This window comes from Xylona heveae, assembly GCF_001619985.1.
Source record: "Xylona heveae TC161 unplaced genomic scaffold L228scaffold_3, whole genome shotgun sequence".
NCBI classification, from domain to species: Eukaryota; Fungi; Ascomycota; class Xylonomycetes; order Xylonales; family Xylonaceae; genus Xylona; species Xylona heveae.
In genome coordinates, this window is record NW_017264195.1 from 1,607,748 (window position 1) to 1,618,341 (window position 10,594).

General features: G+C 49.6%; 5 protein-coding genes across 5 annotated transcripts; all 5 read right to left on the reverse strand.

The window, feature by feature from the left end:
- Window positions 1–195: 195 nt before the first annotated feature.
- L228DRAFT_96573 (hypothetical protein) lies at window positions 196–1,057 on the reverse strand. Its single transcript, XM_018337021.1, has 2 exons — window positions 654–1,057; window positions 196–589 (listed from the first exon to the last, which is right to left on the reverse strand). The coding sequence occupies exons 1-2, from the start codon at window positions 810–812 to the stop codon at window positions 272–274; spliced, it is 477 nt and encodes a 158-aa protein (XP_018189991.1). The 5' UTR covers window positions 813–1,057; the 3' UTR covers window positions 196–271.
- Window positions 1,058–2,543: 1,486 nt separating this feature from the next.
- L228DRAFT_209019 (glutamate carboxypeptidase) lies at window positions 2,544–5,183 on the reverse strand (the record flags this gene model as incomplete). The annotated part of the gene is made up of 4 exons (XM_018329790.1): window positions 2,544–2,606; window positions 2,725–4,150; window positions 4,198–4,574; window positions 4,650–5,183. The coding sequence occupies 4 exons, from the start codon at window positions 5,181–5,183 to the stop codon at window positions 2,544–2,546; spliced, it is 2,400 nt and encodes a 799-aa protein (XP_018189992.1).
- Window positions 5,184–6,436: 1,253 nt separating this feature from the next.
- L228DRAFT_245367 (hypothetical protein) lies at window positions 6,437–8,901 on the reverse strand. The gene is made up of 2 exons (XM_018332140.1): window positions 8,411–8,901; window positions 6,437–8,167 (listed from the first exon to the last, which is right to left on the reverse strand). Exons 1-2 carry the CDS (start codon window positions 8,418–8,420, stop codon window positions 6,483–6,485), a joined length of 1,695 nt encoding a protein of 564 aa, XP_018189993.1. The 5' UTR covers window positions 8,421–8,901; the 3' UTR covers window positions 6,437–6,482.
- Window positions 8,416–9,333, reverse strand: L228DRAFT_245368 (hypothetical protein). Its single transcript, XM_018332141.1, has 2 exons — window positions 8,585–9,333; window positions 8,416–8,517 (listed from the first exon to the last, which is right to left on the reverse strand). Exons 1-2 carry the CDS (start codon window positions 9,042–9,044, stop codon window positions 8,435–8,437), a joined length of 543 nt encoding a protein of 180 aa, XP_018189994.1. The 5' UTR covers window positions 9,045–9,333; the 3' UTR covers window positions 8,416–8,434.
- L228DRAFT_96553 (CGI-121-domain-containing protein) lies at window positions 9,312–10,570 on the reverse strand. The gene is made up of 3 exons (XM_018337020.1): window positions 10,220–10,570; window positions 10,038–10,160; window positions 9,312–9,932 (listed from the first exon to the last, which is right to left on the reverse strand). Exons 1-3 carry the CDS (start codon window positions 10,373–10,375, stop codon window positions 9,567–9,569), a joined length of 645 nt encoding a protein of 214 aa, XP_018189995.1. The 5' UTR covers window positions 10,376–10,570; the 3' UTR covers window positions 9,312–9,566.
- Window positions 10,571–10,594: the final 24 nt, after the last annotated feature.

The window sequence follows — 10,594 nt, forward strand, 5'->3', positions numbered from 1 at the left end:
TGTCAGCCGTGTAATGACCGAGGTCCGGAGATGATGACCGAGCGGCTTCGGGGGGTTTGTGGTTGGCCGCCCTGGGTTTGCCTCTTCAAAATTCAACTGGCGCGCCCCATTGTCCAATAGGATCGCATGGAGTGCACGCGGTCTTCTCCCGGACACACCGGAACGCTGGTTTGTCAATTGCGTGCAGCAGTAGTCAGCAGTCACTCTCTCCTTCCCCAGTACTCACACTCCTTCCCGTACCAACCACTACACGGGCGGCTCTCAGCTTCTGTCAAATCTGTTCCCCCATAGCTGCTCTGTACAATATTGGCATACTAGAGAAAGAGCCCCCCCCCTGCTTAATGGCTCGTTCACGACCTTCCTGCCACCCATTATAGCAAATGCGACCTGTCGAAGCCATCATCGTCATCACCTCTTCCCGCAGTGTCCATCTCGTCATGATCTTCCCTCGCTCACCCTCCGTCCGGTCCGGGTGGTGAGAGATATGGAAGTAGATCTGTCGACAGCCACTCATATGGCGTAAACGTAAACATATCTCGCGCCGAACAAGCCGACCTCGCATCCCATTTCTTACTGTCCGCCTCGGTAGCTTTGTCATGCGGAATTAAGCGTAAGTAGATCTTTCGGCGCGAAGAAGGCGTGGCCCACCGTACCAAACTCAAGCTTTTCTCGAAGCTTACCGTATAGTGCAGGTGTGCGCCCGTTGGCCAGCATTCCTCTCCCTCGCGTCGAGCTGGCTCCGAATTCGTCAGACATGAGGCCGAAAGCCGGAAACCTAGTTTCTCCGAGTACATTTTGCGCCGCATAAGCATGCCGCGGCACCGTGGTAAATCAGGCTATACGTAGTATGAGAGCAATTACAGTACTGTACCAATAGCATCACCACAGCAAACGCAAATGGAAAGGATACTGGCGAATTGTATGGTTCTGATTTGGGAAGTCGGGGCCGATCACGCCGAGAGGCTTGACAATCTGAGATCACCTCGTCTTCAGTTTATCGTGGGGTTACCTAATTAAGTAACAATATGCTTTGACAAAAACTAAAACCAGGCCACATCCCTGAAGTGAATGGGAAATTAGCTGCCGAGGCGCGGGCTTCTCTTCACAATTTTACTCCTGCGAATAGGCCTCTAATTATCGTGTGCAATCAAAGTTACCTACTGGTACGTTTATGGGTCGAATGGAGCTGACCATGGCTCCTTGTGTAATTTCTTTCGTCTTCTGCTTCCATATTGTCTTGGCTACAGTTCTCCGCAGCGGGCACTAAAAGTACAAAAGGCGTTGATGTCGCTTCTTAGCCGAGATGACCTCGAAGGGTCCATGGCAGGAAAATTGCGTTTCGATTCTCTCTTGGCTCTTGAAAGAGAGGCGCTTTTCGGACCGCTCGAGCCATGTAGCCAGCGAACGCCGGCGACGCTTGGAGGTCGATGCACCATGCAGAAGGAGGTCGTCATTCAAACATAGCTACGTACTGACCTGCGGGGTGGTTGATGTGTGAGGGCCAAATACTCGATGCGAAGAGCTTACATGCCGCTGCCCAGAGCCGATCGCCATTCCTCGTGTTCGTCATCAATGGTAATTGCCTCTTTGAGCTGCAGTTATATTGGCGGTGGGAGAATTGAGAGTTCTCTGTCCCTATCATAACCAGTCCTTTGCAGCCGTTACCGATCCTTCCGACACGGAGAAAGAGCGGAATGATCTTCCTGTCAGTCCCAGAGATCCTCGCGCATATCTCCGTACGCTATATATCGTTTTCGCATCCCTGGTTTGATTGCTTATCTAACCCATTGTTAATTTCGCGCGGTGGCATGGGGGGAGCCGCTATTGTACTCGTAAAGGGAAGACGGGCTCCTTGGCATTTCCCGCGCTCAGGGACGTCCTCATCCCTGCGCGTTCCTCCACGAAAGGCGTTTCCCGTCTTTCTGAACCGTCTGTACCTCTCTCTGGCCGGGTTCCCCTGGTAAGGCGCCGATTACTTCCCCGATGAGCGATGACAAAGGCATTGCTCGGTCTCTGGCGCATGGCATCTTACTTTGGAAAGTGATCGTGCTAAGAAAGCATGCTGGCTACTTTTCATCCTGTAAACCATGCTCAACCGTTCTTCCCCATCATTCCAATCCGGGGAACGATCGGAGTTGAGATGAAAATCAGTGGCGGCAAAAAGTTTGAATGAGGTCCGGCCTCATCGATGCCACGCCACACAAAGCTTTCTCTAACGTGTTTGCTTCTAAAACTTTTCCTCGGCGCTTATCGCCCGTTCAGAGCCGGGAAAATTTGTAAAGGAGGGAATAGAAGTTTAAAAAGTTTGCGCTGCTATCGGGTACTTTTCTCTCACTGTCGCAAGCAGGTACTACTGAAGCCATCAACATTATAATTGGAGACTCACTACTCAAGGTAGGTAGAGTAGTGAGCTGCGCTGTTAACTATGCGGTATTTCTGCCGCTTAGTGTGCAGTTGTCTACCTGTATTAGGTAAGGTGCAACATGGCACGGATCGGGCGCTGCTAGACCAAACTGAATCCCTGGGAAAAGCGTTATTCCCCATCAATGCAAGTGCAGGAGCCCTATTGCAGCTTCGACGCGATCCTCAATGATATGACTCCACACCTATTTGGCGAGCAAGGAGGGAAAAATAAGTCAGCCTCAAGTTCTCAAACAGGGTCCAGAGGGTCCTTTCAGGACAGATGCAGGGTTCGGGTGCCAAAATGGAGACTACACTACTCACCGTCGCATTATCCCACTGTCCGGCCTCAATATTCTCCACTAGCCCAGGGAACGTTACCCCGGCATAACCCGTGTGCAAGCCAGGTGCGAACACGACATGTTTGAACCATGACCGCCCATCGAGACCGCCAAGGTAAAGAAATTGTCGCTCCAAATACTTGTATTTGTCGTTGGTTCGACGAATTTGCCAATACAGCCGGACCTTCTCCCACCATTTCCACCACGGAATGTCTTCGCCAAGGGATTCTTCAAGATAGGCCGCGTACGCGTCAAATTCAACCGAGGCGTTAAACAAGCGGTGCAGAGTGTACTCCAGATGGCGGAACGCGCCGCGGAAGGACGAGATTTCTGGAGACTCTGCTGACTTCGGTGCTGATTGGTCGGCCTTGTCCTTGGCGGCCTTGAGATAGTTCTGGAGGCCCGTAGCATAATTCGTAGCGTTAAGGTGCAGTAGTGGCTTCTCCACAATGGACGCGGCGAGTATCGACCAGAGTTTGCTCACGGCGACATGGTAATGGAATCCTGGGTCTCCAAATTTGTCCATCCAGTCAAAGCTATCGTAGTTTGAGTGGTAATGGTAGACTGCATCTTCTGAACCACCGGCGAATCCCATGTCGAGACTAGGAATTCCCGCAAAGTCCTGGAATGCAGTGAAATCACTACCACTGCCCATAGTGCTGATATGACCGCTCCAAGTGTCGCGGATGGTTTGTCCGCTCACAGTCTGGTTGGGGGACTGCACCAATGACGTAGCTTCATAGAGGGCCTTATTAAGGAGAGGGCTGGCCGACGCCTTAAAGCGAGGACCCGCGGTCGAGACGTCAACATTCAGATACGCCACTGCAGTCTTCGACAGCCACGGCAAATATTCCTCGACCCATTCCGTTGACCCAATAAGGCCATACTCCTCGCCGTCCCAGCTTGCCAGCACAATGGTCCGCAAAGGTTTCCAGCCAGCTTCGAGAGCGTTGCCAAAGCTTCTTGCGACTTCATTGAGAGTTGCGGAGCCACTGTTGGGATCACCAGCTCCTCCGGCAACCCAGGCGTCGCGATGATTTCCTAGGATGACGACTTCATCTGGGATCGATCCGTTGATGATACCAATAACATTCCACATAGGAGTCGTGACATATTCTTGTTCATTGACAAGGTGCAATGCAAGACCTTCCGGCGAAGGACCAATGTTATACTCGACGCCCTTGTAATCCAAGCCACCTCCAAGCCACCATTTGTTGATAGAGGACGCTTTGGGTCCGTGGCCGTTCAAGGCTTTGAGAAGGGGGAGAGCATCCAGATAGGAGATTGGGATTGACGGAATCGATGGGATTGAGCCATTGACCTCTTGGCGGGGTACCCCAGGTTTCGACGGGTAGCCAGGTGTGGTAGGATCACCCGGAGCAACACCTAGAAGGAATATTGTCATTACACTGATCGACAGGGGACAACGAGAAACAGGGGTATCTGCCAAGGCTACTTACTGAGAAACTGCGTGCTGCCTCTCTGGACGCTGCTAGGCTGCCGTGCTGGGCCGTCCGGATAAAGGGCATACCCGTTCTTTTCCGTCACTTCGCCATCGTCTCCAGGGTCGCTGTAAATAATAGTTCCAACCATGCCATGTTCTTGAGCATGCTTCACCTTTAACCCCCGGAAAATTCTGCCATACTTGGCCAGAGCAATCTTTCCTGCTAAGCTAACGTTGGCCTTGACGAGGTCATTGAAGTCCTCAAACGTGCCATAATTGACGTAGACATAGGATGCGGTGACGTTTCCGCTCGCAGAGTAGCCATGAAAAGTTGGAATTCGGTCCGCCAAACCGCTCGTATGATCCTTTTCAAGCACGTCCTCCTCAAGCTTGGCCTCGTACTTAACCTTCCAAGCGGCGGCGGTAGGGGCAGCGGCAGCTGCTCCATCGTTCCTCTTGTCCACAGCGCCTTCAGCAGAGGTATCGGACTTCTCCAGCAGAGCCAGACGGTGGCCCAAGGGGTAATTGACGTAAACATCATACGATACAATTTCGGATGCAATACCGAACTCTTCCCAGCGTTCCTTTGTAAAGATAGCTTGACTGAGATTCTTACCTGCCAGGTGGGGCCCAGCGGTATAGTATTGGCTCCATTCTCTGGCTTTGGCTTCTTCGGGAGTCGTCAATAGAATCTGTTGCAGCTCTTCGTAGGGAATGCCCTGGGTCAATGGCCATGCATCGCTGGGGAGCTGTGATGGAGAAGAGGAAGAAAATGAAGCCAAAAAAGGCCGGTGACGATGATGCCAATGAGGTCGAGGTCCGTCAATGGCAAAAGGAAGAAGGAAAAGGGCAACGATGATTATCAAGCTTGTTACAAGAGCAATCGTGCAGAAGCGTCTTAACGTGCTGTGAGGATATCGTGGTCGAGGCGGGGCCACGATGACCGTCTGCAAAAGCGGCGTATGCTCGCAGTTGGCCATGTCTTGCTTTTCTTTCATGATTTAACAATCATGTAGTGGGAACTGCGGTCGATAGCTGTCCTTCGATTCCTCCCCCAACGCAAACAATGGAGGAGACGACTCAAATTGATGCCTATCTCTAAGTTAAGTGCAGGCAATTGAGCTTGAACAAAGTCTGGCTTGTGTTGTTTTATCTGCGACCAGCTTGGATCACTTTACTCCACCTTTTGGGGAACATAAGCGCCCACGCGATGCCACTGTAACGTTGAGGTATCAAAACTCGTATCAGAGGGGAGCTCTTGTGCAGTGTGACGTGATGAGATCGGATTTGCACACCATACAGCTCAATTCCATAAGTAGCCGATACCTTTTCTGTGTTGCAAGGAGCATAGATGTCGCTTAAACATTTCGATAATACGAGGTACTCGGTACTTTTTCTAGTCAATCTGATAACGCTCACGTGCTCGGTAGAATAGCTAAGATAGGTAAGTGTCTATGCCTTATCTGCCCGCAGAAAGCGGACTTCACCTCGCACCTTCCTGTCCTAGGCAAAATTGTCGGCATCTGCGAAGTGTCCCTTTACTCCAAGAGGGCTTAAAAACGTTTCGATTCGGCATAATCATTCTAGATGTATAAGGTAATTATTATTGTGCAAGTGGAATTATGAACGTATTCGCTTATTTCTGGAAAGCGAACGAGGAGGAATGCAGGGACGGAGTTCTTCCGTTTCGCGGAAATGGTGCCGCCGTTAGGGAGTATCTGTTGCTGGGAGCTTTGATTAAATTTTTGGAGATGTAGAAAAGATACAGAACTCTGCAATTATCTCTCGTCTTACGATCAATATGTTCTTGATCGCAGAATTGCATACATTGCAGACAGACAATAGCGGCCTCAAGAAACTTACGTAAAAATTCACCGCCTTAGATGGGTGTCAAGACACGCGACAGGAGTCCCCCCACATTAACTTCAATCCATTTCGCAGTCGTGCTACGGAGAGTGATCACGGCGCGATGTCGGAGCAGTGGATCCTGTTATCCAAATTTGATCGAACTCTGTGCGAGGGTGGTAGCTCGACAGAGGTGATTAAAACCCAGGCCCGCTAAGGAACTCTAGGACCCCTGCTCTAAATTGACACCGCTGGTCGTTTACCGAAATTGCACTTTTTGCTCCTTTGCTTTTGCTCTTGTTGACGGGTGCGCGTGCTGAAAATAACGAATGTCCCCTAGACGGGACTTGTGATTCTTCGTACCCGTACAGAGGTAACCATGCAAACAAAGTAACTATCAAGGGTATTGAAGAAATCATCGATCTCTGGTAATTATTATTATTGGCTCCGAATCACCATCGCGCCCGAGACTGGCTGGTGATGCTCGTCTTCCACAAACAGCATACCGCGTGGCGCTCGCACCACAGTCTCACCATTGCTGGTCCCACTTCTTCATCCTCACCAACCATAGCTAGACCTTCAGTGTTTAGCCAGACGGCAAGGTCTTCAAGCACGATTGGATCGTACATCAGGATTTTCTCGTGCCAAGTCGGATTGTTCACGTTATCAGAGCGCGATTGAGCTCGAATGGCCAGGGTGATTTGCTTGAGCATACGAGCATCAGAGCCCGAGCCATGGCCATCCTCAGCCATGCCATCTCCTGCAGTAGCGCTCTTTGCTGAGGAAGCTAACGGCACGAAGGATCCCAGTCCTGTTGATAATGATGATCGACTCTTGACCGGGGAAGCTTTCAACTTCAAACTTGCTTGTTCGTCTGGTCCGCCGGAAATTCCTGGTATAGATCTTGTTCTGGCGGTAAAGGAGGGTGCCTTTCCCGCAGATTGGAGCAAATAAGTCTGTTCGGTGCTCGAGATCTGGCGAGGGGCTTCCTTCCCTCGATCTTGACGTTCCTTTGTTCGAGATAGACTCTCTGACTGTGTATCATTTCTAATTGCCACTGACGCGTCATTTGCAAAGCCAGTTACCTCTCGAGTAGCGTTGGAAGCACTTCCTTTCTGAAGGCTAGTTTTCGGGGCGATACGTGACCCTTCCATACCGACACTTTGAGGAGGGTTCTGCCAGGCGTTCCGATTTTTTCCCTGCCAGCATCTTTCAAGCAAACAGATCATTTGCTGCCGATTCTTCATCGGCTTGAAGCCATATAATGACAGCTCTTCAGAGAGCTGTGGGGTTGAGAATTCGGTAAAATTCGGTTTCTCGGGGTGTAATGAGGCTTCGTTTGACAAATTCGGCCTGTTGACCTGTGCCATCGGCCTGTTGACCTGTGCCATACGCTCGCAAAATCCATCTTCACCGCCGTTGCTGGCGTAGCTCGTCTCTACTTCTCTCCGTCGAAGGGATCTTGCGCCATCCAGGGCCACCCTACTCAGGACCTTTTCGTGACAAGCAAGCTGACTGCTAGGTACTTCAGAGAAGACTTCGTCCACATACCGTGGAGGTGATGGGGAATCACGAACAAAACCGCCGTCCAAGTCGAAGGTAATCTTTCGATCAAGATCCGATTCCCTTTCCGGGATTTTGAGCAACTGTTGTTTGCATGACCGTTTCCCATATGGTGACGAGCCAGTCAGATCCACTACCTCTAAGCCGCTTAGTAGCCCATTCTCATCTCTGGCAGCAGCCGACCAAAGATCCTTGTAACCGACAATAGGTGTTGACAAAGAAGAGCACGCGGAACGAGATCCACTGCTTGAAAGCGTAGAGGCATTAGTGTGGACCGAATTTTGTGAAAAGTCAATTTCAGATTGGTTAATCGCTCGTTGAAGATCCCGTATTAAACTCGGAGAATCCTCACGCGCCAGTTGACTTGAGGTGCCAAATAAGATATCTTGATCTTCCAATTTCCTCAGAGCTTCCTCAGGCGAAAGGGGCCGAGGCTTTGTCACTGCTTCCTTTTTCGACTTCCTCGGTGCTCTATGAGATCGTTCAGTATTGGCCTTGATGGACGTTGCACTGCCAGTTTCGATGAGCTTTGTGGGCGCGACAATCTCCTTGGAATCATCTAGCAGGTAAGCAGCTGTGGCCAGTCCGGTTATAGTCGTAGGTTTCTTTTTTCCTGGTTTTATTTTGAGCGATAGAGAAGCGTCCGACGACTGAGCGCTGCTTTCATCAAGCTAGAATATTGTTAAAATGATGATCATCTGCGAAAGGGTCCACTCTCCTCTCACCTCAATCTTTCTCCTCTTTGTGAAATCTCCTGACATCTTCGCTGGCGGGGCCGGCCCGCAACTAATCTTTCCAGTCCGTTGGAAACTATAACCACCAAGCATGTCACCGAGCTTCTTTACTGAAGTCTCGTTTGAGATGGTCTCTTTCTCGTGCAAGTCATCTTTAATGGCATAATTGTTTCGATTTGACGAGTCTTTGGTAGGGGTCCAGTCCAGCCGTCTTTTTGTCGCTTTATCGAGGACGAGTCCTTCTGATGCATCGGCAGTGTCAAAGTCCTCTGATCTGGGCTTGGTGAAATATCGCGACAGGGAATTTTCAGGTTTCTGTCTTTGTCTTCCTAAGCGGTTCTCTAGTGATCCGTCTACTCCAGGCTTCTTCACTTTTCCAGGTTTTATGGGTATCTGCCTTTTAGCTGCTCTATTTTCGCAAGTGTTATCTTTATATGCCGCAGAAATGTCTAAGTCGACTTGTATAGAGTCTACAGCAAGTTCCGAATCGCTGGTGGACTCAAAGTCCCTCCCCTTATGCATCGGCCAGAAACTATTGCCGATAGTATCCATTCTCTCTGACATGCTGTGGGCCCTGTTTTTGATACTCGAGACACCATTTTCTGGATCGTAAAAGTCGTCCTCGCGGCGAAACAAATTTGAAGGAGAAGGGAACGAAGGAGACGAGGGCCACTTGGACGGCGATAATTGATTGATGGTGACACCGGCAGTAGCCATTCTACGCCGCATCGACCATACCCAGTTGCGCCTTCTTTAATCCTAAAAAACGATAAAGAAAAAAGAAAAACAAAAGAGGTAAAATAAGTATTGTGGTTTCGTCTCAGCGCATTACCATTGCCGCTCTCGCGGTGTGATATCTTGATGATGTTTATCCTCGAAAGTCGGACAGTTGATCGCATTTCCCGGCCGGAAAAGCCTCGGTAAATCGTTGGGTATGCAAAACATTCACGGAGGATCCATGTCGGCAACCGTATGTATTCTACGGAAGCGCACAAGAGCCTTCTAACATATAATTTTCGTTGTCCAATGTTAGTGTTTCCGTTGAACGGTCTTAACGACCGATACCGTGGAAGATTTCCCAGTGTCTCATACTAAAGAGTTTGTGGATGACTGAAAGTGTTAGAGGTAGAGATTTGCCAACATATATCTCCATGCTTAACATCCCGATATAGCCTTAAATAACGCCGAGCCCCTTTCGCCTGGAAATGCTATATGAATATGCAAGGAATGGCCAGTAGATCAAGTGGCCCCCCTTAGAGCCATCAGGCCAAGTATCGCTACCTCTAATTCCTTTCTCTCCTTCAATTCGGCCTGGTTCCCATTGAGAACCATTTGACTTCCGGTCGGTGAAATATCGGATTTGTTCCTCTTTCCGGCACTGCCGACATTGTTGGAAGTTCCTATTTTATAGATCTTCTTTATCTTGGCCAGATCCGTCATGCTTCGAAGTGATTCATCAATAAAGGGCACAGCTGCACCGTCGACTGCCCTTGACAAATGGGTCCGCACACCGTCAGTCGTGATTTCGCCTCCAGTACAGATCTTGATGACGAGAAGATTCGTGGTAGTATCGTTCACGCCAAAACGACGAAAAGAATCCGCAATCTATTCAAACTTATGTCAGCGATATGTCCAGTCATGGACGAGTAGGAAGCACCTAAAATTCCCGTTTAGATGCTCCCGGAGGCGGCGACTTTAGGAGAATCCTACATTGTTATTTGGACTGAGGCAAAATACTGTCTCCGAATGAACATTGCGGCTCCTCAGCCGATTGTTCATGAAATCATTTGTCGCGCGGAATGCTGCCGCTAGAGCATGCATCGTAGAGATAATCTGGACGTGTCAATGAGCCTGGACCATTTCATAGAATTGAGGCCGGGGGATTTACGAACCGATGTGGCGTCAAGAAAGGCATATTCAAACTCAGTGTTTCCGCTCAAGAGCTGCTGGCGAAGAAATGATGCATTCTGAACATCACGGTATAGGGCAGCGTGAACAGCGTACGAGGAGGGTAGATGCGAGAGATGGAAGGTCTCAATTAATGCCATAGTGAGCAGCGATGTAAAATGAGACGTAACTTTGCCAATTTCAAGATGCTTATACAAGTAATGGAAGTAGCAGAGCACCGATAAGTCGATTATCAACAGGTGGTAATAAATGCATTCAAATAAAGGAGAGTATACCAAGAATAGGCTTCGTCATTTGCATGGTCTTGTATTCAGACGCGGGGTCAATCGATAGTCAACTCTAATAACACTGCTTGATTG

Excerpts from the sequence above, each read along its gene's own strand:
- L228DRAFT_96573 (XM_018337021.1), bottom strand. The coding sequence starts at position 812 with ATGCTTATGCGGCGCAAAATGTACTCGGAGAAACTAGGTTTCCGGCTT. Across the intron at positions 590-653 it reads TCGAGAAAAGCTTGAGTTTG|CTACCGAGGCGGACAGTAAG; the intron begins GTACGGTGGGCC and ends CGCATGACAAAG.
- L228DRAFT_245368 (XM_018332141.1), bottom strand. The coding sequence starts at position 9,044 with ATGGCTACTGCCGGTGTCACCATCAATCAATTATCGCCGTCCAAGTGG. Across the intron at positions 8,518-8,584 it reads CAGATCAGAGGACTTTGACA|CAAAGACTCGTCAAATCGAA; the intron begins CTGCCGATGCAT and ends CTGGACCCCTAC.
- L228DRAFT_96553 (XM_018337020.1), bottom strand. The coding sequence starts at position 10,375 with ATGGCATTAATTGAGACCTTCCATCTCTCGCATCTACCCTCCTCGTAC. Across the intron at positions 10,161-10,219 it reads CCTTTCTTGACGCCACATCG|ATTATCTCTACGATGCATGC; the intron begins GTTCGTAAATCC and ends TGACACGTCCAG. Across the intron at positions 9,933-10,037 it reads GCCTCAGTCCAAATAACAAT|ATTGCGGATTCTTTTCGTCG; the intron begins GTAGGATTCTCC and ends AAGTTTGAATAG.